The 21,137-nt window shown below is 55.4% G+C and overlaps 1 protein-coding gene across 1 annotated transcript in view; it reads right to left on the bottom strand.

Moving 5' to 3' along the window:
• LOC144611176 (lysine-specific demethylase 5C-like) overlaps positions 1–21,137 on the bottom strand; it is a 52,695-nt gene that overhangs the window by 863 nt on the left and 30,695 nt on the right. Inside the window, 12 exon segments of the mRNA XM_078430230.1 lie at positions 3,049–3,208; positions 5,763–5,816; positions 5,818–5,883; positions 7,399–7,437; positions 7,439–7,558; positions 8,302–8,480; positions 8,913–9,036; positions 10,912–11,046; positions 11,889–12,008; positions 12,010–12,060; positions 14,078–14,200; positions 15,369–15,446. Coding sequence (XP_078286356.1) covers positions 3,049–3,208; positions 5,763–5,816; positions 5,818–5,883; positions 7,399–7,437; positions 7,439–7,558; positions 8,302–8,480; positions 8,913–9,036; positions 10,912–11,046; positions 11,889–12,008; positions 12,010–12,060; positions 14,078–14,200; positions 15,369–15,446 — 1,249 coding nt within the window.

Genomic DNA, 21,137 nt, shown 5'->3' on the forward strand with positions numbered 1-21,137 from the left:
CTCTCTCTCTCTCTCCCCTCCCCCACGTTGCACCAGCTTCTTGTTTTCACCCAACTAACAGCCTGTTTCCTTTATCATTGTTATTTTTTTGCATAACTTTCATTCATTGCTCTTTATCTCTCTACATCTCTACAGAGTCACAGAGTGATACAGTGTGGAAACAGGCCCTTCAGCCCAACTTGCCCACACCGCCCAACATGCCCCATCTACACTAGTCCCACCTGCCCACACCGCCCAACATGCCCCATCTACACTAGTCCCACCTGCCCACACCGCCCAACATGCCCCATCTACACTAGTCCCACCTGCCCACACCGCCCAACATGCCCCATCTACACTAGTCCCACCTGCCCACACCGACCAACATGCCCCATCTACACTAGTCCCACATTTGCCCACACCGACCAACATGCCCCATCTACACTAGTCCCACCTGCCCACACCGACCAACATGCCCCATCTACACTAGTCCCACCTGCCCACACCGACCAACATGCCCCATCTACACTAGTCCCACCTGCCTGCATTTGGTCCATATCCCTCCAAACCTGACCTATCCATGTACCTGTCTAACTTAATCTTCTTAAACGTTGGGATAGTCCCAGCCTCAACTACCTCCTCCGGCAGCTCGTTCCATACACCCACCACCCTCTCTGTGGAAAAGTTACCCCTCAGATTCCTATTAAATCTTTTCCCCTTCACCTTGAACCTGTGTCCTCTGGTCTCTACATCTCTCATTGCCTATATCCCTCGTTTCCCTTATCCCTAACCAGTCTGAAGAAGGGTCTCAACCCGAAAAGTCACCCATTCCTTCTCTCCAGAGACGCTGCCTGACCTCTGAGTTACTCCAGCTTTTTGTGCTCATCTTTGGTTTAAAGCAGCTTCTGCAGTTCCTTCCTACAATAGTACAATAGTAAACAGGCGCTCCCACCAAGATGGCCCGTCTCAGGTAGCCCCACCTGCCTACGTTTGACGGACCATGTTGGTCGGCGTGGGCAAGTGGGGCTGAAAAATAGAAAATAGGTGCAGGAGGAGGCTATTTGGATCTTCGAGCCAGCACTGTCATTCATTGTGCTCATGGCTGATCATCCACAATCAGTAACCCGTGCCTGCCTTCTCCCCATATCCCTTGATTCCACTAGCCCCTAGAGCTCTATCTAACTCTCTTTTAAATTCATCCAGTGAATCGGCCTCCACTGCCCTCTGTGGCAGAGAATCCCACACATTCACAACTCTCTGGGTAAAAAAGTTTCTTCTCACTGTTTCCACACTGTACCTCTCAGTGACTACCCAACCTTGGTAAATAGGATCAAACCAGGGTCTCTGGCACTGTGAGGCAACAACTCTACTGATGCGCCACCGTGTTGCCCCAAAACTGTTCCCTTCACCCAGAGGGTGGTGTGTGTGTGGAACGAGCTGACAGGGCAGTTGGAGAGCAGAGAGGGATCTAGGAGCGCAGGTACACAGTTCCCAGGTAGACAGGGAATGTTGTAGAGCAGAGGGATCTCGGAGAGCAGGTACATGGTTCCTTGAAGGTGGAGTCACAGGTAGACAGGGCGGTCAAAAAGGCTTTTGGCACACTTGTAGAAGTTGGGAGATCATGTTGCAGTTGTATAAGACGTTGGTGAGATCGTATTGAGAGTCTTGTGTTCAGTTCTGAGCACCGTGTTTTAGGAAAGATATTGTCAAGCTTAAAAGGGTTCAGAAAAGATTTACGAGGATGTTGCCAGGACTAGTGGGTGTGAGCTACAGGGAGAGGTTGAGTAGGCTGGGTCTCTATTCCATGGAGCGTAGGAGGATGAGGGGTGATCTTATAGAGGTGTGTAAAATCATGAGAGGAATAGATCGGGTAGTCTCTTGCCCAGAGTAGGGGAATTGAGGAGCAGAGGACACAGGTTCAAGGTGAAGGGGAAAAGATTTAATAGGAATCTGAGGAGTAACTTTTCCACACAGAGGGTGGTGGGTGTATGGAACGAGCTGCCGGAGGAGGTAGTTGAGGCTGGGACTATCCCAACGTTTAAGAAACAGTTGGACAGGTACATGGCTAGGACAGGTTTGGAGGGATATGGACCAAACGTAGGCAGGTGGGACTAGTGTAGATGGGGCATGTTGGTCGGTGTGGGCAGGTGGGACTAGTGTAGATGGGGCATGTTGGTCGGTGTGGGCAGGTGGGACTAGTGTAAATGGGGCATGTTGGTCGGTGTGGGCGGGTGGGACTAGTGTAGATGGGGCATGTTGGTCGGTGTGGGCAGGTGGGACTAGTGTAGATGGGGCATGTTGGTCGGTGTGGGCGAGTTGGGCTGAAGTGCCTGTTTCCACACTGTAGCACTCTATGACTCTGAGGAGGTAGATGAGGCAGGGGCTATTGCAACTTAAGACATTTGGACGGGTTCTTGGATAGGACAGGTTTTGAGGGATGTGGGGCTGGGGTTCACTGTGGGGAGGGGGAGTTGAAGGGGTTGGATGTAACGGGGAGTGTGGGCACATTGTGGGAGTAACGCAGAGTGACGGGGAGTGTGGGCACACTGTGGGAGTAACGCAGAGTGGCGGGGAGTGTGGGCACACTGTGGGAGTAACGCAGAGTGACGGGGAGTGTATGGCACACTGTGGGAGTAACGGGGAGTGTGGGCACGCTGCGGGAGTAACGCAGAGTGACGGGGAGTGTGGGCACGCTGTGGGAGGAACGCAGTGATGGGGAGTGTGTGGCACACTGTGGGAGTAACGCAGAGTGACGGGGAGTGTGGGCACGCTGTGGGAGTAACGCAGTGACAGGGAGTGTGGGCACGCTGTGGGGAGTAACGCAGTGACGGGGACTGTGGGAGTAACGCAGAGTGACGGGGGGAGTGTGTGGCACACTGTGGGAGTAACGCAGTGATGGGGAGTGTGTGGCACACTGTGGGAGTAACGCAGAGTGACGGGGAGTGTGGGCACGTTGCGGGAGTAACGCAGTGACGGGGACTGTGGGAGTAACGCAGAGTGACGGGGAGTGTGGGCACGCTGTGGTAGTAACGCAGTGACGGGGGAGTGTGGGCATGGGCGCCCGCTCACCTCCTCCTCTGTTGCCAGCCTGCCTCTTGCCACCCTTGGTGGGGAAGCCGCTGCCGAACTCCTTGGAGTGGATGTCGGCGCCGTACTCCACGGTCACGTCATCCTCAATGCTGCCCACCAGCCGCCAGAACTCCTTCTCCACCAGCTCTGTGGGAACCATCTGCAGGGCGGCAACACGACATGGTGGGGTCAAAGGGGGGGGATGGGACACAACGGGCGCCAACGAGGGAGCGAGACGGAGGTACGGCAAGTGTGAGGGAGGGAAGGGCTGTAGACGCGGGGCGAGGGAGGGACGGAGAGTCTGAGGACGAGGGGGGGGAAAGAGAGAGGGCAGGAGCCGAGGAGAGGGGCAGTGGGCGAGAGGGAGAGGGAAGGGGAGAGTGGGATAGGTGGCGGCGAGGGAGGGAGGGAGGCATGCGAATGTGAGAGAGAGAGAAGTGCAGCGGGTAAGAAAGGTATGGAAGGAAGGAGAGGGAGAGAAAGAGGGAAGGCGAGAGAGAGTGGGAGGAAGGTAAGGAAGAGAGAGAGCAGGAGAGAGGGAGGGGAAAGGAGGAGGGAGGGGAGGGAAGGAGAGAGAGACAGAGGGAAGGAGGGAGAGAGGCAGAGGGAAGGAGAGAGTGGGAGGAAGGCAAGGAAGGGAGAGGGAGGGAAGGAGGGAGGGAGGGAGAGACGGCAGGAGGGAGAGAGAGTGGGGGTAAAGGTGAAAGAGAGGAATGAGGCACAGGGAGGGAGGGAGTGAGAGGAAAGTGCGGCAAGTGAAGGGGGGGTGAGAACGAGGGGGTGGCGGGAGGGGAGAGAGAGTTGGTGGTGCTGTGTGTGAGAGGGCGGTGGAGTGGACGGGAGATGGGGCTGGGTGAGGGCGGGTGGACGGGAGATGGCGTTGGGTGAGAGGGCGGGTGGGGTGGACGGGAGATGGGGTTGGGTGAGAGGGCGGGTGGACGGGAGATGGCGTTGGGTGAGAGGGCGGGTGGGGTGGACGGGAGATGGGGTTGGGTGAGAGGGCGGGTGGAGTGGACGGGAGATGGCGTTGGGTAAGAGGGCGGGTGGAGTGGACGGGAGATGGCGTTGGGTGAGAGGGCGGGTGGAGTGGACGGGAGATGGCGTTGGGTGAGAGGGCGGGTGGAGTGGACGGGAGATGGCGTTGGGTGAGAGGGCGGGTGGAGTGGACGGGAGATGGCGTTGGGTGAGAGGGCGGGTGGAAGTGGACGGGAGATGGGGCTGGGTGGAGGGCGGGTGGAGTGGACGGGAGATGGCGTTGGGTGAGAAGGCGGGTGGGGTGGACGGGAGATGGCGTTGGGTGAGAGGGCGGGTGGAGTGGACGGGAGATGGCGTTGGGTGAGAGGGCGGGTGGAGTGGACGGGAGATGGCGTTGGGTGAGAGGGCGGGGTGGGGTGGACGGGAGATGGCGTTGGGTGAGAGGGCGGGTGGGGTGGACGGGAGATGGGGCTGGGTGAGGGCGGGTGGAGTGGACGGGAGATGGCGTTGAGTGAGAGGGCGGATGGGGTGGACGGGAAATGGCGTTGGGTGAGAGGGCGGGTGGAGGTGGACGGGAGATGGCGTTGGGTGAGAGGGCGGGTGGGGTGGACGGGAGATGGCGTTGGGTGAGAGGGCGGGTGGGGTGGACGGGAGATGAGGCTGGGGTGAGGGCGGGTGGAGTGGACGGGAGATGGCGTTGGGTGAGAGGCGGGTGGAGTGGACGGGAGATGGCGTTGGGTGAGAGGGCGGTGGGGTGGACGGGAGATGGCGTTGGGTGAGAGGGCGGGCGGACGGGAGATGGGGGTTGGGTGAGAGGGAGGGTGGACGGGAGATGGGGCTGGGTGAGAGGGCGGGGTGGACGGGAGATGGCGTTGGGTGAGAGGGCGGGTGGGGTGGACGGGAGATGGCGATGGGTGAGAGGGAGGGAGGAGTGGATGGGAGATGGGGTTGGGTGAGAGGGCGGGTGGACGGGAGATGGGTTGGTGAGAGGGCGGGGTGGGGTGGACGGGCGATGGGGTTGGGTGAGAGGGAGGGTGGACGGGAGATGGGGTTGGGTGAGAGGGGAGGGTGGACGGGAGATGGGGTTGGGTGAGAGGGCGGGTGGGGTGGACGGGAGATGGGTTGGGTGAGAGGGCGGGTGGGGTGGACGGGAGATGGGGTTGGGTGAGAGGGAGGGTGGACGGAGATGGGGTTGGGTGAGAGGGCGGGTGGGGTGGACGGGAGATGGCGTTGGGTGAGAGGGCGGGTGGGGTGGACGGGAGATGGCGATGGGTGAGAGGGAGGGAGGAGTGGATGGGAGATGGGGTTGGGTGAGAGGGCGGGTGGACGGGAGATGGGGTTGGGTGAGAGGGCGGGTGGGGTGGACGGGGCGATGGGGTTGGGTGAGAGGGAGGGTGACGGAGATGGGGTTGGGTGAGAGGGAGGGTGGACGGAGATGGGGTTGGGTGAGAGGGCGGGTGGGGTGGACGGGAGATGGGGTTGGGTGAGAGGGCGGGTGGGGTGGACGGGAGATGGGGTTGGTGAGAGGAGGGTGGACGGGAGATGGGGTTGGGTGAGAAGGGCGGGTGGGGTGGACGGGAGATGGCGTTGGGTGAGAGGGCGGGTGGGGTGGACGGGAGATGGAGTTGGGTGAGAGGGCGGGTGGGGTTGACGGGAGATGGGGCTGGGTGAGGGGGCGGGTGGAGTGGATGGGAGATGGGGTTGGGTGAGAGGGCGGGCACCGTGCCACACACACTCACATGGGCTGGCATGTTGAAATAATCGGACTTGAAGCTGTCTGCCATCTCGCCAAAAACTCTGCAGTGTGTACTCCCTGGTTGCCTGTTCAAAGCCAAACGCCTCCGCCGGCTTCTTACACTCCTGTGGACAAGAGCATCAGTCAGCTGCTGCAGCAACGTACTGCACCCCGTGTTACACACACACACACACCCGCCCCACCACGGTACTGCACCCCCAGTGTTACACACCCCGCCCATCCCCCACCGGTACTGTACCCAAGTGTTACACACACACCCGCCCCGCCGCCCACCGGTACTGCACCCCAGTGTTACACACCCCCCCCCCATCCCCACCGGTACTGTACCCAGTGTTACACACACACCCGCCCGCCCCCACCGGTACTGCACCCCAGTGTTACACACCCCCCCCCATCCCCACCGGTACTGTACCCCAGTGTTACACACACACCCCGCCCCGCCCCACCGGTACTGCACCCCAGTGTTACACACCCCCCCCATCCCCACCGGTACTGTACCCCCAGTGTTACACACACACCCGCCCGCCCCACCGTACCTGCACCCCAGTGTTACACACACACACCACCCGCCCCACCAGTACTGTACCCCAGTGTTACACACACCACCCCCCCACCAGTACTGTACCCCAGTTACACACACACCCCCCACCAGTACTGTACCCCAGTGTTACACACACACCCCCCCACCAGTACTGTACCCCAGTGTTACACACACACCCGTCCCCACCAGTAATGTACCCCAGTGTTACACACACCACACCACCCCCCACCAGTACTGTACCCCAGTGTTACACACACACCCCCCCACTAGTACTGTACCCCAGTGTTACACACACACCCCCCCCACCAGTACTGTACCCCAGTGTTACACACACACCCCCCCACCAGTAATGTACCCCAGTGTTACACACACCACCCCCCCACCAGTACTGTACCCCAGTGTTACACACACACCAGTCCCCACCAGTACTGTACCCCAGTGTTACACACCCCCCCCCCATCCCCACCAGTACTGTACCCCAGTGTTACATACACACCCGCCCGCCCCACCGGTACTGTATCCCAGTGTTACCCAGATGTGTAAAATTATAAAAGGACTGGATAAGCTAGAAGCAGGAAAAATGTTCCCAATGTTGTGGGAGTCCAGAACCAGGGGCCACACAGTCTAAGAATAAAGGGGAGGCCATTTAAAACTGAGGTGAGAAGGAACTTTTCCACCCAGAGAAGTGTGAATATGTGGAATTCTCTGCCACAGAGGGCAGTGGAGGCCGATTGACTGGATGAATTTAAAAAAGAGATAGATAGAGCTCTAGGGGCTAGTGGAATCAAGGGATATGGGGAGAAGGCAGGCACGGGTTACTGATTGTGGACGATCAGCCGCGATCACAGTGAGTGGCGGTGCTGGCTCAAAGGGCTGAATGGCCTCCTTGTGTATGTTTGTATGTAACTGAACTGAAGTGCAGACCGACGGGTGGCAAGGGCTTGGTGGGGGTCAGCGACGTTCTTCCGTTAAGGGTGGCGGTCGGTCGGCTTTCCAATAGAGCTGAAAGGAAGCTTTGAAGCTCAAAAGACCAGACGCACACACGCACGCACAGGGAACGGCAGCATCGGTTCCTTACTTCAACGACACACTTGGGGCAGCGCCAGTCCCCGCGGGGGGGTGTCGGGCAGAGGAGGGATGAGGCAGACGGTGTGGTAGGTGTCCTCACACCCCTCGCACAGCACCATCTTGGAGTCCTCCGCGCCGCGGGAGCAGATCACGCACACGTACGAGTCCAGCTGCAACGGAGTGGAGACGCAGTCAGAGACACGTAACCGGGGAGAGTGGAGCCCGACAAAGAGAACCGGGGAGAGGGGGGGGGGGGGGCTGTGGAGACTGGGGAGAGGGCAGAGGGGGGCCCCTGTGGAGACCGGGGAGAGGGCAGAGGGGGGCCCCTGTGGAGACCGGGGACTGCGGAGATGGGGGCCGTTTCGCCAAACACTTGCACTCAGGGATGGCTGGTGTCGACCATTGTAACTCCCTGGCCCTTTGCCCCATTCTCATCTCTCGATGCTTGACCTCCGTCCACGTTTAGAGGACACACATACATGCTCACACACACACAGGCACTAACACACACGCACATACACAAACACACGCAGACACACACGCAGACGCAAACACGCACAAACCCAGACAAGCACACGCAGACGCACACGCGCACACGCGCGGACACACACGCAGACACACACGGTCACACACGCAGACACACACACGTGCAGACGCACACACACACGCAAACACGCAGCCGCAGACACACACAGACAAGCACACACACACAAACGCGCAGACACGCACCAACACACACGCACACCGACACAACGCATGCATCGACACACGCACGCGCACACGCACCCGACACAAACGCGCACCGACACACGCATGCATCAACACACGCGCGCACACAACACACTCACACACACGCACACAAAAAAACAGACGCATTGTTGAGGTGGGTTGGAGTGGGGGGCCGGCTGCTCACCTGCTGTAAGGAGGCGGCGCCCTTCCTCAGCCTCATGGTCATCTTGCCGCTGGGGTCGGCCCCCGCTCGCTCCTCCTTGACCGCAGCGCTCGGCTCCACGACTAAGCCTTCCACTTTCTGATCGCCCAACACCTCCTCTTTCACCACCAGGGTGGGCGGGCAGTCCAGGCAGTCCTTGTCTGGCCACCACAGCACACGGGACAGACAGAAAGGTCAGGGCACGCACGTGGTGGCGAGGCAGAGGGGTACCGAGATGGTGTGTGGGGGAGACAGGCGGAGGGGGACAGACGGAGGGAGACAGAGAGAGAGAGAGAGAAAGAGGGGGAAAGAGGGGGAAGAGAAAGAGAGACAGAGGAAGATGGAGGAAATGGTAAGTGAGCAGAGGGGGGACAGAGGGGCGACGGCAGGTGAAAGGCAGGGAGCGAGAGGGAGAGAGGGAGAGATAGAGACAGATACAGTGAGAGAGACAGAGAGAGAAAGAGGAAAGCAAGGAGGGAGGGAAAAGCGAGAGGGGGAAAAGCAGTGGGACAGAGAGGGCAAAGCAGGGAGAGGGGGGAGTGGGATGGAGGGAGAATCAGGGTGAGGCAGGGAGATTGAGGGCAGGTACCCACCTCTCTTTCTGCTGCCCCGGTCCTTCACCACCAGCCCCAGCCCAACCATTTTGGGGCCGGCTCCGTAGATCTGAAGCTTCTTCAGCTCTGGGTTCTTGGCGATGTCTGCCTCCGTCGGCTCGGTCTGCAGGGGACAATAGACAGTAGACAATAGGTGCAGGAGGAGGCCATTCGGCCCTTCGAGCCTGTACGCACCGCCATTCAATGTGATCATGGCTGATCATTCTCAATCAGTACCCCGTTCCTGCCTTCTCCCCATACCCCCTGACTCCGCTATCCTTAAGAGCTCTATCCAGCTCTCTCTTGAATGCATTCAGAGAATTGGCCTCCACTGCCCTCTGAGGCAGAGAATTCCACAGATTCACAACTCTCTGACTGAAAAAGTTTTTCCTCATCTCAGTTCTAAATGGCCGACCCCTTATTCGTAAACTGTGGCCCCTGGTTCTGGACTCCCCCAACATTGGGAACATATTTCCTGCCTCTAACGTGTCCAACCCCTTAATAATCTTAAACGTTTCGATAAGATCTCCTCTCATCCTTCTAAATTCCAGTGTATACAAGCCTAGTCGCTCCAGTCTTTCAACATATGACAGTCCCGCCATTCCGGGAATTAACCTAGTAAACCTACGTTGCACGCCCTCAATAGCAAGAATATCCTTCCTCAAATTTGGAGACCAAAACTGCACACAGTACTCCAGGTGAGGTCTCACTAGGGCCCTGTACAACTGCAGAAGGACCTCTTTGCTCCTATACTCAACTCCTCTTGTTATGAAGGCCAACATTCCATTGGCTTTCTTCACTGCCCGCTGTGCCTGCATGCTTCCTTTCAGTGACTGATGCACTAGGACACCCAGATCTCGTTGTACGTCCCCTGTTCCTAACTTGACACCATTCAGATAATACTCTGCCTTCCTATTCTTACCACCAAAGTGGATAACCTCACATTTATCCACATTAAACTGCATCTGCCATGCATCTGCCCACTCACACAACCTGTCCAAGTCACCCTGCAACCTCATAGTATCTTCCTCACAGTTCACACTACCACCCAGCTTTGTATCATCTGCAAATTTGCTAATGGTACTTTTAATCCCTTCATCCAAGTCATTAATGTACAGGGAGGGAGAGATGTCACGGGATAGATGTGGCCCTCCCTCTGTCTGCACCCCCCACACTAGGGCTAGGTCGAGGCCCCTGAGCCGCTGGAACCAGTAAATTGTCCCTGTGTGGGAAGGAACTGCAGACGCTGGTTTAAACCGAAGACAGACACAACATGCTGGAGTAACTCAGCATCTCAGGAGAGAAGGAATGGGTGACGTTTCGGATCGAGTTCCTCAGCCTGGAGAAGGATCTCGACCCGAAACGTCACCCGTTCCTACTCTCCAGAGGCGCTGCCTGTCCCGCTGAGTTACTCCAGCATGTTGCGTCGATCTTCAGGAGATTGTCCCTGTTGTGCAGGATAGAGTTACTGTACAGGGTGATCACTGGTCGGCACAGACTTGATGGGCCGAAGGGGCTGTTTCTGCACTGTATCTCTAAACTAAACTGCACTCCCTCCTCACCGCCCCTCCCTCCCTCCCACAGCGTGGAGCTCCCTCCTCACCATCCCTCCCTCCCTCACCGCCCCTCCCCTCCCTCCTCACCCTCCCTCCCTCCCTCCCTCCCTCCCTCCCACAGCGTGGCGCTCCCTCCTCACCCCTCCCTCCCTCCCTCCCTCACCCTCCCTCCCTCCCTCCTCACCCTCCCTCCCTCCTCACCCTCCCTCCCTCCTCCTCCTCACCCTCCCTCCCTCCCTCCTCACCCTCCCTCCCTCCCTCTTCACCCTCCCTCCCTCCCTCTTCACCCTCCCTCCCTCCCTCTTCACCCTCCCTCCCTCCCTCCCTCCCTCCCTCCCTCCCTCCCACAGCGCGGCGCTCCCTCTTCACCCTCCCTCCCTCCGCTCCCCCTCGGAGGGAGTCTGTGACAATGGGAGCCCCTCAGTGGTCGTCCGTCACTCACCCTCAGCCTGGAGCCGCTTGGCTCGGCGCCCGTAGCTGTTCATCTTGGGCGGCTGCACGGACTGCCGCAGCGGGATGCTGTGGGGCTTGTACTCCCGGTCCTTCTCCTCGCTGTCAAACTGGGGGCCCGGCTGGCCCTAGAGGAGACAGGCAGAGAGCGTCACACAGCATACAGGGACACAGGCCGAGAGCATCACACAGCGTGCAGGCAGATGAAAACAGCGCCGGGGTGGTGAGCAGAGGAGGCGAGGGACGTTAGCTCGGTTTGGGAACAGCTCCATCCGAGACCGCAAGAAATCGCAGCCGATTGTGGACGTAGCCCAGACCATCACGCACCCAAACCAACCTCCCTTCCACCGCCTCCATCTACACCTCACGCTGCCTTGGCAAGGCCAGCAGCCCAGACCATCACACACGCACAAACAAACCAACCTCCCTTCCACCGCCTCCATCTACACCTCACGCTGCCTCGGCAAAGCCAGCAGCCCAGACCATCACGCACGCACAAACAAACCAACCTCCCTTCCACCGCCTCCATCTACACCTCACGCTGCCTCGGCAAGGCCAGCAGCAGAATCAAGGACCAGTCTCACCCCCTCTTCTCCCCTCTTCCACCGGGCAAGAGGTACAGAAGTGTGGAGACGCACACCTCCAGATTCAGGGACAGTTTCTTCCCGGCTGTGATCAGGCAACTGAACCATCCTCTCACCAACTAGAGAGCGGTCCTGACCTCCCATCCACCTCATTGGAGACCCTCGGACTATCCTTGATCGGACTTCACTGGCTTTACCTTGCACTGAACGTTATTCCCGTATCAGGTATCTGTACACTGTGGACGGCTCGGTTGTAATCATGTATTGTCTTTCCGCTGACTGGTTAGCACGTTACAAAAGCTTTTCACCACATGCATTCACCACTGCCCGCTGCAGCTGAGCCACACAGCACTGCCGTAACCATCTCCCTCCCCCCCTGTACTCACCGCCAGACTGGCTCCTGACTGGAAGGTGTAGAAGGGGTAGATGACCCGCTCGTAGTGGGAGCGCAGCAGCGAGCCGATGCCCTTGCCAGGGGGGTACCCCAGACGCTGTGCCACCCGGGACCCAGCGTCGGTCCCGACAGATCCCCTCATAGCCGCCCTCGTCGACGACAATCTGCAGGGCAGGAGGGGTGGAGAGTGAGGGTGAGGCAGGCGGGCGGGCACATAATGGGTCACGACCCGAAACGTCACCCATTCCTTCTCTCCTGAGATGCTGCCTGACCCGCTGAGTTACTCCAGCATTTTGTGTCCACATCATAAACACCCTCCACCAACACATCTACTCCCACCGCCAATGTCATTTGGAGTATTGTGAGCAATTTTGAGCCCCATATCTGAGGAAGGATGTGCTGGCTCTGGAGAGGGTCCAGAGGAGGTTTACAAGAACCATTCCAGGAATGAGTTGGTTAACATATGATGAGCGTTTGTGGGCACTGGTCCTGTACTCACTGGAGTTTAGAAGAATGAGGGGGGACCTCATTGAAACGTACAGAATATTGAGCTGCCTGGATAGAGTGGATGTGGGGAGGATGTTTCCACTAGTGGGAGAGTCTAGGACCAGAGGGCACAGCCTCAGAATTAAAGGACGTTCCTTTAGGAAGGAGATGACGGGGAATTTCTTTAGTCGGAGGGTGGTGAATCTGTGGGATTCATTGCCACAGACGGCTGTGGAGGCCACAAGTCAGTGGATATTTTTAAGGCAGAGATAGTTTCTAGATTAGTGCAGGTGTCGGGGGTTATGGGGAGAAGGTAGAAGAATGGGGTTAGGAGGGAGAGATAGATCAGCCATGATTGAATGGCAGAGTAGACTTGATGTGCCGAATGGCCTAATTCTGTTCCTATCACTTGTGAATTTTCCCACCACTGACACATCTGTCCCCCACCCCTGCTGCTTTCTCGTTAATTCAGGATCGTAGGATTAATAGAAACACAGAAAATAGGTGCAGGAGGAGGCCATTCGGCCTTCAGGCCAGCACCGCCATTCAATATGATCATGGCTGGTCATCCACAATCAGTACCCCCGTTCCTGCTTTCCCATATCCCTTGATTCCGTTAGCCCCAAGAGCTAAATCTAACTCTCTCTTGAAAACATGCAGTGAATTGGCCTCCACTGCCTTCTGTGGAATCAAATTTCACAGATTCACAACTCTCTTTCCTCAGCTCAGTCCTACAGGGCCTACCCCTTATTCTTAAACTATGTGTGACCCCTGGTTCTGGACTCCCCCAACATCGGGAACATTTTTCCTGCATCTAGCCTGTCCAATCCCTTAAGAATTTTTGTGTAGTAAAGAACTGCAAATGCTGGTTTAAATCGAAGATAGACACAAAATGCTGGAGTAACTCAGACAGGCAGCGGAGGGACAGGCAGCATCTCTGGAGAGAAGGAATGGGTGACATTTCAGGTCGAGACCCTTCTTAAAAATGTTATATGTTTCTATAAGATCCTCTCTCATCCATCTAAATTCAAGTGAATTACAGGTAAACATTTGTTTTAACGCAAAATGCTGGAGTAAATCAGCGGGCCAGGCAGCATTCCTGGAGGTGTTTTGGGTCTGAGTTTCAGTCTGAAGAAGGGTCCCAACTCGAAACGTCATCCATCCATGTTCTCCAGGGATGCTGCCTGACACGCTGAGTTACTCCAACACTTTGTGTCTGAAGAAGGGTCCCGACCCGTGAGAGGAATAGATCGGGTAGACGCACAGAGTCTCTTGCCCAGAATAGGTGAATCAAGGACCAGAGGACACAGGTTCAAGGTGAAGGGGAAAAGATTTCATGGGAATCTGAGGGGTAACTTTTCCACACAGAGGGTGGTGGGTGTATGGAATGAGCTGCCGGAGGTAGTTGAGGCTGGGACTATCGCAACATTTATGAAACAGTTAGACAGGTACATGGATAGGACAGGTTTGGAGGGATATGGATCAAACGCAGGCAGGTGGGACTAGTGTAGCTGGGAGATAGATGTTGGGCGGTGTGGGCAAGTTGGGCCTGTTTCCACACTGTATCATTCTGTGACTATGACACGAGACGTCACCCAACCGTGTTCTACACTGGGAACCGCTGAGCTCCTCCAGCACTCTGTGTCTTCCTTTGGTAAAGCAGGGAGTGCAGTACCTCGCTGTTGCCAGCGTTACCTTGTTGAGGCTGTACAAGTCGAGGATTCTCCGCTCCACATTGGGAATCTTCAACGTCGACCCCTGGAGCTCCCAGAACTTGGCGATCTGGTCCAGGAAGTTTAACTTTACCCTGGTCTGTGCCTGGGGGAGAAGAATGCATCGGTCAAAACATCACGGGGAAATAAAAATTAGCCCCCCTCCCAATCTTCAGCGTATTCCATGCGGGACGAGCTGAGGGACACATCAGGAGGTCTTGGTGGCCCTCGATCAAGGGGCAGCACGGTGGCACTGTGTGTGGTGGCCCTCGATCAAGGGGCAGCACGGTGGCACAGTGCTTGATCAAGGGGCAACACGGTGGCACTGTGCGTGGTGGCACTCGATCAAGGGGCAGCACGGTGGCACAGTGCTTGATCAAGGGGCAACACGGTGGCACTGTGCGTGGTGGCACTCGATCAAGGGGCAGCACGGTGGCACAGTGCTTGGTGGCCCTCGATCAAGGGGCAGCACGGTGGCACAGTGCTTGGTGGCCCTCGATCAAGGGGCAGCACGGTGGCACAGTGCTTGATCAAGGGGCAGCACGGTGGCACAGTGCTTGGTGGCCCTCGATCAAGGGGCAGCACGGTGGCACAGTGCTTGGTGGCCCTCGATCAAGGGGCAGCACGGTGGCACAGTGCTTGATCAAGGGGCAGCACGGTGGTGCAGTGCGTGGTGGCCCTCGATCAAGGGGCAGTACGGTGGTGCAGTGCTTGATCAAGGGGCAGCACGGTGGCACAGTGCGTGGTGGCCCTCGATCAAGAGGCAGCACGGTGGCGCAGCGGTAGAGTTGCTGCCACACAGCGCCAGAAACCCAGCTTCCATCCTGACTACGGGTGCCGTCTGTACGGAGTTTGTACGTTCTCCCCGTGACCTGTGTGGGTTTTCTCCACAGGCTCCGGTTTAATCCCACATACCAAAAACGTGCAAAAAAACATAAAAAAACATAAACTTTATAAATTTTCCCTAGTGTGAGTGTGCGGGGATGATCGCTGGTCATCACAGACTCGGTGGGCCGAAGGGCCTGTTTCCACCCTGTATCTCTAAAGTCTAAAGGATCCAGACAAAGTTAGCTAACTAAATACAGGCGCTGGAGGCCAAGTCATTGGGTATTTTTGCTGCAGAGAATGACAGATTCTTGACGAGGAAGGGCATCCAGGGTTATGGGGGGGGAAGGCAGGAGAATGGGGTTGAGAGGGAGAGATAGATCAGCCACGATTGATCAGCGGAGTAGTCTCGATGGGCCAAACGGCTTCTGTGACTTATGAAAACTTACCTCCAACTCATTCAACCGCTGAATTCGGGGCGTGAACTTGAAGTTATCCACCTCGACTGCGAAAGGAGGCTGCCAGTCCTGGGGAAAGAAGGGAAGAGAGAGAGAGCGGGTGGTGAGGAAGGCTGGGAGATGGGAGGCATAAACCCTGGGCATCAGAGCACACGTCAGACAGGCCATAAGCAATCACGTCAAGACATTTCCCATTTCCATCTGCGCCCTGATGTTTATCGATTGATTCGGCACGGTTACGGGCGATTGGCTTTGCAGCATATCCCACGCTGCCAAGGAGCAGGGAGACGTCTCGGACAGGTTCAGTGACGCTGAGAGGCAGCAGCTCTATCAGCTGCACCATTCTTTACAAGACATTTGAACATGTACATGGATAGGAAAGGTTACATAGAAACATGGAAAATAGATGCAGGAGGAGGCCACTCGGCCCTTCGAGCCTGTACGCACCGCCATTCATTGTGATCATGGCTGATCATCCACAATCAGTAACCCGTGCCTGCCTTCTCCCCATATCCCTTGATTCCACTAACCCCTAGAGCTCTATCTAACTCTCTCTTAAATCCATCCAGTGAATCGGCCTCCACTGCCCTCTGTGGCAGAGAATCCCACACATTCACAACTCTCTTCTCACCTCAGTTTTAAACGGCCTCCCCTTTATTCTTAGACTGCGTGGCCCCTGGTTCTGGACTCCCCCAACATTGGGAACATGTTTCCTGCATCGAGCTTGTCCAGTCCTTTTATAATTTTATACGTCTCTATAAGATCCCCTCTCATCCTTCTAAACTCCAGCGAATACAAGCCTAGTCTTTCCAATCTTTCCTCATATGACAGTCCCGCCATCCCGGGGATTAACCTGGCGCACCTACGCTACACTGCCTCAATAGCAAGGATGTCCTTCCTCAAATTAGGATATGGAAAGGAAAGGTTTCGAGGTATGTGAGCCAAACACAGGTAAATGTGACGAGTTAATATGGGACATATTGGTTGCCATGGGCAAGTTGGGCCGAATGGCCTGTTTCCGTGCTGTATGACTTGTCACTATAGCTCAGGCCCTGAGGCCCTCCTTATCCAGAGATACAATACAGGCTGATTCAGTAAAAGACAAGGGCAGCACGGTGGCGCAGCGGTAGAGTTGCTGCCTTACAGTGCTTGTAGCACCAGAGACCCAGGTTCCATCCCGACTACGGGTGCTGTCTGTACGGAGTTTGTACGTTCTCCCCGTGACCACGTAGGTTTCTCTGAGATCTTCGGTTTCCTCTCACACTTTGACACTTTGGCCCACCGGGTCCGCACCGACCAGCGATGCCCGCACACTAAAACTATCCTACACTACACACGCTAAGCTTGGTGTAAATATAAAATTGTCCCCAGTGTGTGTAGGATAGTGTTGGTGTTCGGGGTTCGCTGGTCGGTGCGGACTCGGTGGGCCAAAGGGCCTGTTTCCGCGCTATATCTCTAAACTAAACACAAAGTGCTGGAGTACCTGGGCTTCACTCTGACAATGGAGGAGGCCCAGGACAGAAAGGTCAGATTGGGAATGGGAGGGGGCGTTGAAGTGCTGAGCAACCGGGAGATCAGGTAGGTTTAGGCGGACTGAGTGGAAGTGTTCAGTGAAACGATTGCTGAGCGTGCGTTTGGTCTCACCGATATACAGGAGTTGACACGTGGAACAGTGGATGCAGGAGATGAGGTTGGAGGAGGTGCAACTCTGCCTCATCTGAAAGGACTAGACAGAGTCGAGGGAGGAGGTATAAGGACAGGTGTTGCATCTTCTGCGGTTGCAGGGGAAGGTACCTGGGGAGGGGTTGGTTTGGATGGGAAGGGAGGCCTGTATCCTTTATCATTGGTACTTTGTGCATATCTTTTATTCATTGTTCTTTATCTCTCCACTTCACCGTCTATATCTCGTTTCTGTTATCCCTAACCAGTCTGAAGATGGGTCTCGACCCGAAACATCACCCATTCCTTCTCTCCAGAGATGCTGCCTGTCCCGCTGAGTTACTCCAGCTTTTTGTGTGTACTTTCAACATATTTCCTATAACAGGGCGACCAAAACTGAACACAATACTCTACAGGTAGACACAAAATGCTGGAGTCACTCAGCGGGTCAGGCAGCATCTCTGGAGAGAAGGAATGGGTTGACCCGCTGAGTTACTCCAGCATTTTGTGTCTACCTTCGATTTAAACCAGCATCTGCAGTTCTTTCCTACACAATACTCCACATGCGGCCTCACCAATGTCTGGTTCAAGGACATGGATGCCTAGTGGATGTGCCACAACTGTCAAAGCTGAGGCCAGTCGCTGCTGACTCCAGCCAGCATGAGCTTGACAGGTTGAGAGGCTTCCCTGCCTCGTAGCTTGTCCAAGACAGGCTGAGCTGAAGGTTCGGCTTCCTGTTTGCAATCACTTCCTCTTATGGTGGGCGGTAGATGGTCAGCAAATTTCCCCCAGACTCTGCCCCGACGTCACGAGAGCTTGGCTCGGAAATAGCAAAACTACGTGGCCAAGAGGGAGGTCACAACACCGGTCGGTGATAAACCGCTGTGCAATGGATGACGATACAACCCCTACTTCCCGTCAGCTTCTCCCAGATTAGCCGTGCACAGATTCATCGGGAACAGGGGAATGGTTTCAGTGAGGTGGAAGGAGTGCAGACAAGATTTACGAGGACGTTGCCAGGACTCGAAGGGGCTGAGCTACAGGGAGAGAGGTCGGGCTAGCTGGGACTTTAGCGGAGAGAGGATAGGAGAGAAGGGGTCGAGTGTTCAATTGTCAGCTGTCAAGGGAACAATGAAATTCTTACTTGCTGCAGCCCCTAAACGCAATAACACACAGTTCAATATGTAATAACCAATAGCTATGATAAATTAATAACCATAATACTAGGTAACTGCAATAGTGCAAAGAAAACCTGAAGTCTGCAGTGCAATCATAAGCAAAGTCCAGAGAAGATTGGAATTGCTGATGTTAGTGTTACATAGAAAATAGGTGCAGGAGGAGGCCATTCGGCCCTTCGAGCCTGTACGCACCGCCATTCATTGTGATCATGGCTGATCGTCCACATTCAATAACCCGTGCCTGCCTTCTCCCCATATCCCTTGATTCCACTAGCCCCTAGAGTTCTATCTAACTCTCTCTTAAATCCATCCAGTGATTTGGCCTCCACTGCCCTCTGTGGCAGAGAATTCCACAAATTCACAACTCTCTGGGTGAAAAGGTTTCTTCTCACCTCAGTTTTAAATGGCCTCCCCTTTATTCTTAGACTGTGTGGCCCTTGGTTCTGGACTCCCCCAACACTGGGAACATTTTTCCTGCATCTAGCTTGTCCAGCCCTTTCATAATTGTACACGTCTCTATAAGATCCCCTCCCATCCTTCTAAACTCCAGTGAATACAAGCCCAGTCTTGTGCAGCGTTCAAGAGCCTCAAGCTGGTTGTGAATCTGCTGGCCATGGATTTCCGGCTCATCGCTTCCACACAGCAGGGAAACAGGCCCTTCGGCCCAACACGTCCATGCCCACGAAGGTGGCCCATCTACACTAGTCCCACCTGCCTGCGTTTGCCCCATGTCCCATCAAACCTTTCCTATCCATGTACGTGTCCAGGTGTACGAAAGAACTCCAGGTGCTGGTTTAATCGACGAATAGACACAAAATGCTGGAGTAACTCAGCGGGTCAGGCAGCATCTCTGGAGAGAAGGAATGGGTGGCGTTGTGGGTCGAGACCCTTCTTCAGACTGATGTCAGGGGAGTTGGTGGTAGAGATAAAATGTAGTCGGAGACAGTAAGACTGGTACGAGAAATGGGAAGGGGGAGGGACTGGAGAGAAGGAAAAAGAGAGAAGGAAAAGGAAATCTAACCAAGTAGCCCTTGCTTTCCCTCTCTCTCCATCCCCTCCCCCTTCCCAGTTCTCCTAAGAAGAGTCTCGACCCGAAAAGTCACCCATTCCTTGTCTCCAGAGATGCTGCCTGACCCGCTGAGCTACTCCAGCACTCTGTGAAACTTCACCTATCCATGTTCTCCACAAATGCTGCCTGACCCTCTGGGTTACTCCAGCACTTTGTGAAACGTCACCTATCCATGTTCTCCACAGATGCTGCCTGACCCGCTGAGTTACTCCAGCATTTTTGTGTCTACCTGTGCAAGTGTCTAGTTAAATGTCATTATAGTACCTGCCTCAACTAAAGGCACTCCTTGACTAACATAATAAGCAACTTACAAAACCTTGCATTTATGCACAAGGCAGTCATCTGTTCTCATGGATGCTCCCATGTGGTCTCCGGGTTGTGAACAACCCATGTAGTCACAGGAGAGTGTGCAAACTCCGTACAGACAGCATCAATAGTCAGGATCGAACCCGGATCCCTGGCACTGTAAGGCAGCAACTCTACCGCTGCGCCACCTTAAATATAAACTTGGTAAACTTGAATGTGAAAGAGGAGGGAGCAAGCAGCATCTCCTCCTGACATTTTTGAGATTAGTTTAGTTTAGAGATACAGCGCGGAAACCGGCCTTTTGGCCCACTGAGTCTGTGCCGACCAGCGATCCCTGCACATTAACACCATCCTACATACACTAAGGACAATTTACACGTATACCAAGCCAATTGACTTCCAAACCTGTACGTGTTTGGAGTGTGGGAGGAGACCGATGCTCTAGGAGAAAATCCAATGGGGAAAAAGCAGGAGAATGGGGTTAGGAGGGAGAGATAGATCAGCCATGATTGAATTGCGGAGTAGATGATGGGCTGAATGGTCTAATTCTACTCCTATTCCTCATGACCTAGTGTGTAGGATGGTGATAGTGTACGGATTGATCGCTGGTCGGAGCGGTCTCGGTGGGGAAGGTCCTGTTTCAGCATCATGTGCCTAAAGTCTAAAGTACAGAAGGAATGGCGTGACTGGATCACAATCTGGCCTCTCCTCGGTGGCTTCTGATGCGAGTAACGGCTCTGCCTCACCACAATCCCATCTGTCGGAGCTCGCAAGAGGCGCGGCTGTGAGCTCCAACACATGCTGTGCCACTCTTTGGGAAGCAGCTGCTCCTGATACACAAGGCGTGAAGCAGCTCGGAGCCATTCAAACCCAGCTTCAGTCACAGCCAGCGAGGTTGATATTGCTTCATTATTATCACGTCTACTGAGATACAGCGGAAAGCTTTGTCTGCGTCCTATCCACACATTGTACCGCACAGGCATACAATCAAGCCATACAACAGATGGTACAAAGAGAAAAATGCAGTATAGCATTACAGTGATGGACAAGGTGCATAGGGTTATACAGCACGGAAACAGGCCCTTCAGCCCAACTTGCCCATGCCGACCAACATGCCCCTTCAACGCTCTTCTCACCCGTCTGGGTTTGGCCCATATCCCTCTAGACCTTTCATAGAAACATAGAAAACAGGTGCAGGAGGAGGCCATTTGGTCCTTCGAGCCCATACACACCGCCATTCACTGGCTGATCATCCACAATCAGTAACCCGTGCCTGCCTTCTCCTATCCATGTACCTGTCCAAGTGTCTTTTAAATATTGTTATAGTATCTGCCTCAACCACCTCCTCTGGCAGTTCGTTCCATACACCCACCACCCTCTGCGTGAAAAAGTTGCCCCTCAGGTTCCTATTAAATGTTTCCCTTTGCACCTTAAACCTGTCTCCTCGGATTCTCGGTAAAAGATTGTGCGTTCACCCAATCTGTTCCTCACATGATCTTATACACCTCCATAACTTCACTCCTCATCGTCCTGCATTCTCCAAAGAAA

The sequence above is a fragment of the Rhinoraja longicauda genome, chromosome 39 (assembly GCF_053455715.1).
Source record: "Rhinoraja longicauda isolate Sanriku21f chromosome 39, sRhiLon1.1, whole genome shotgun sequence".
NCBI classification, from domain to species: Eukaryota; Metazoa; Chordata; class Chondrichthyes; order Rajiformes; family Arhynchobatidae; genus Rhinoraja; species Rhinoraja longicauda.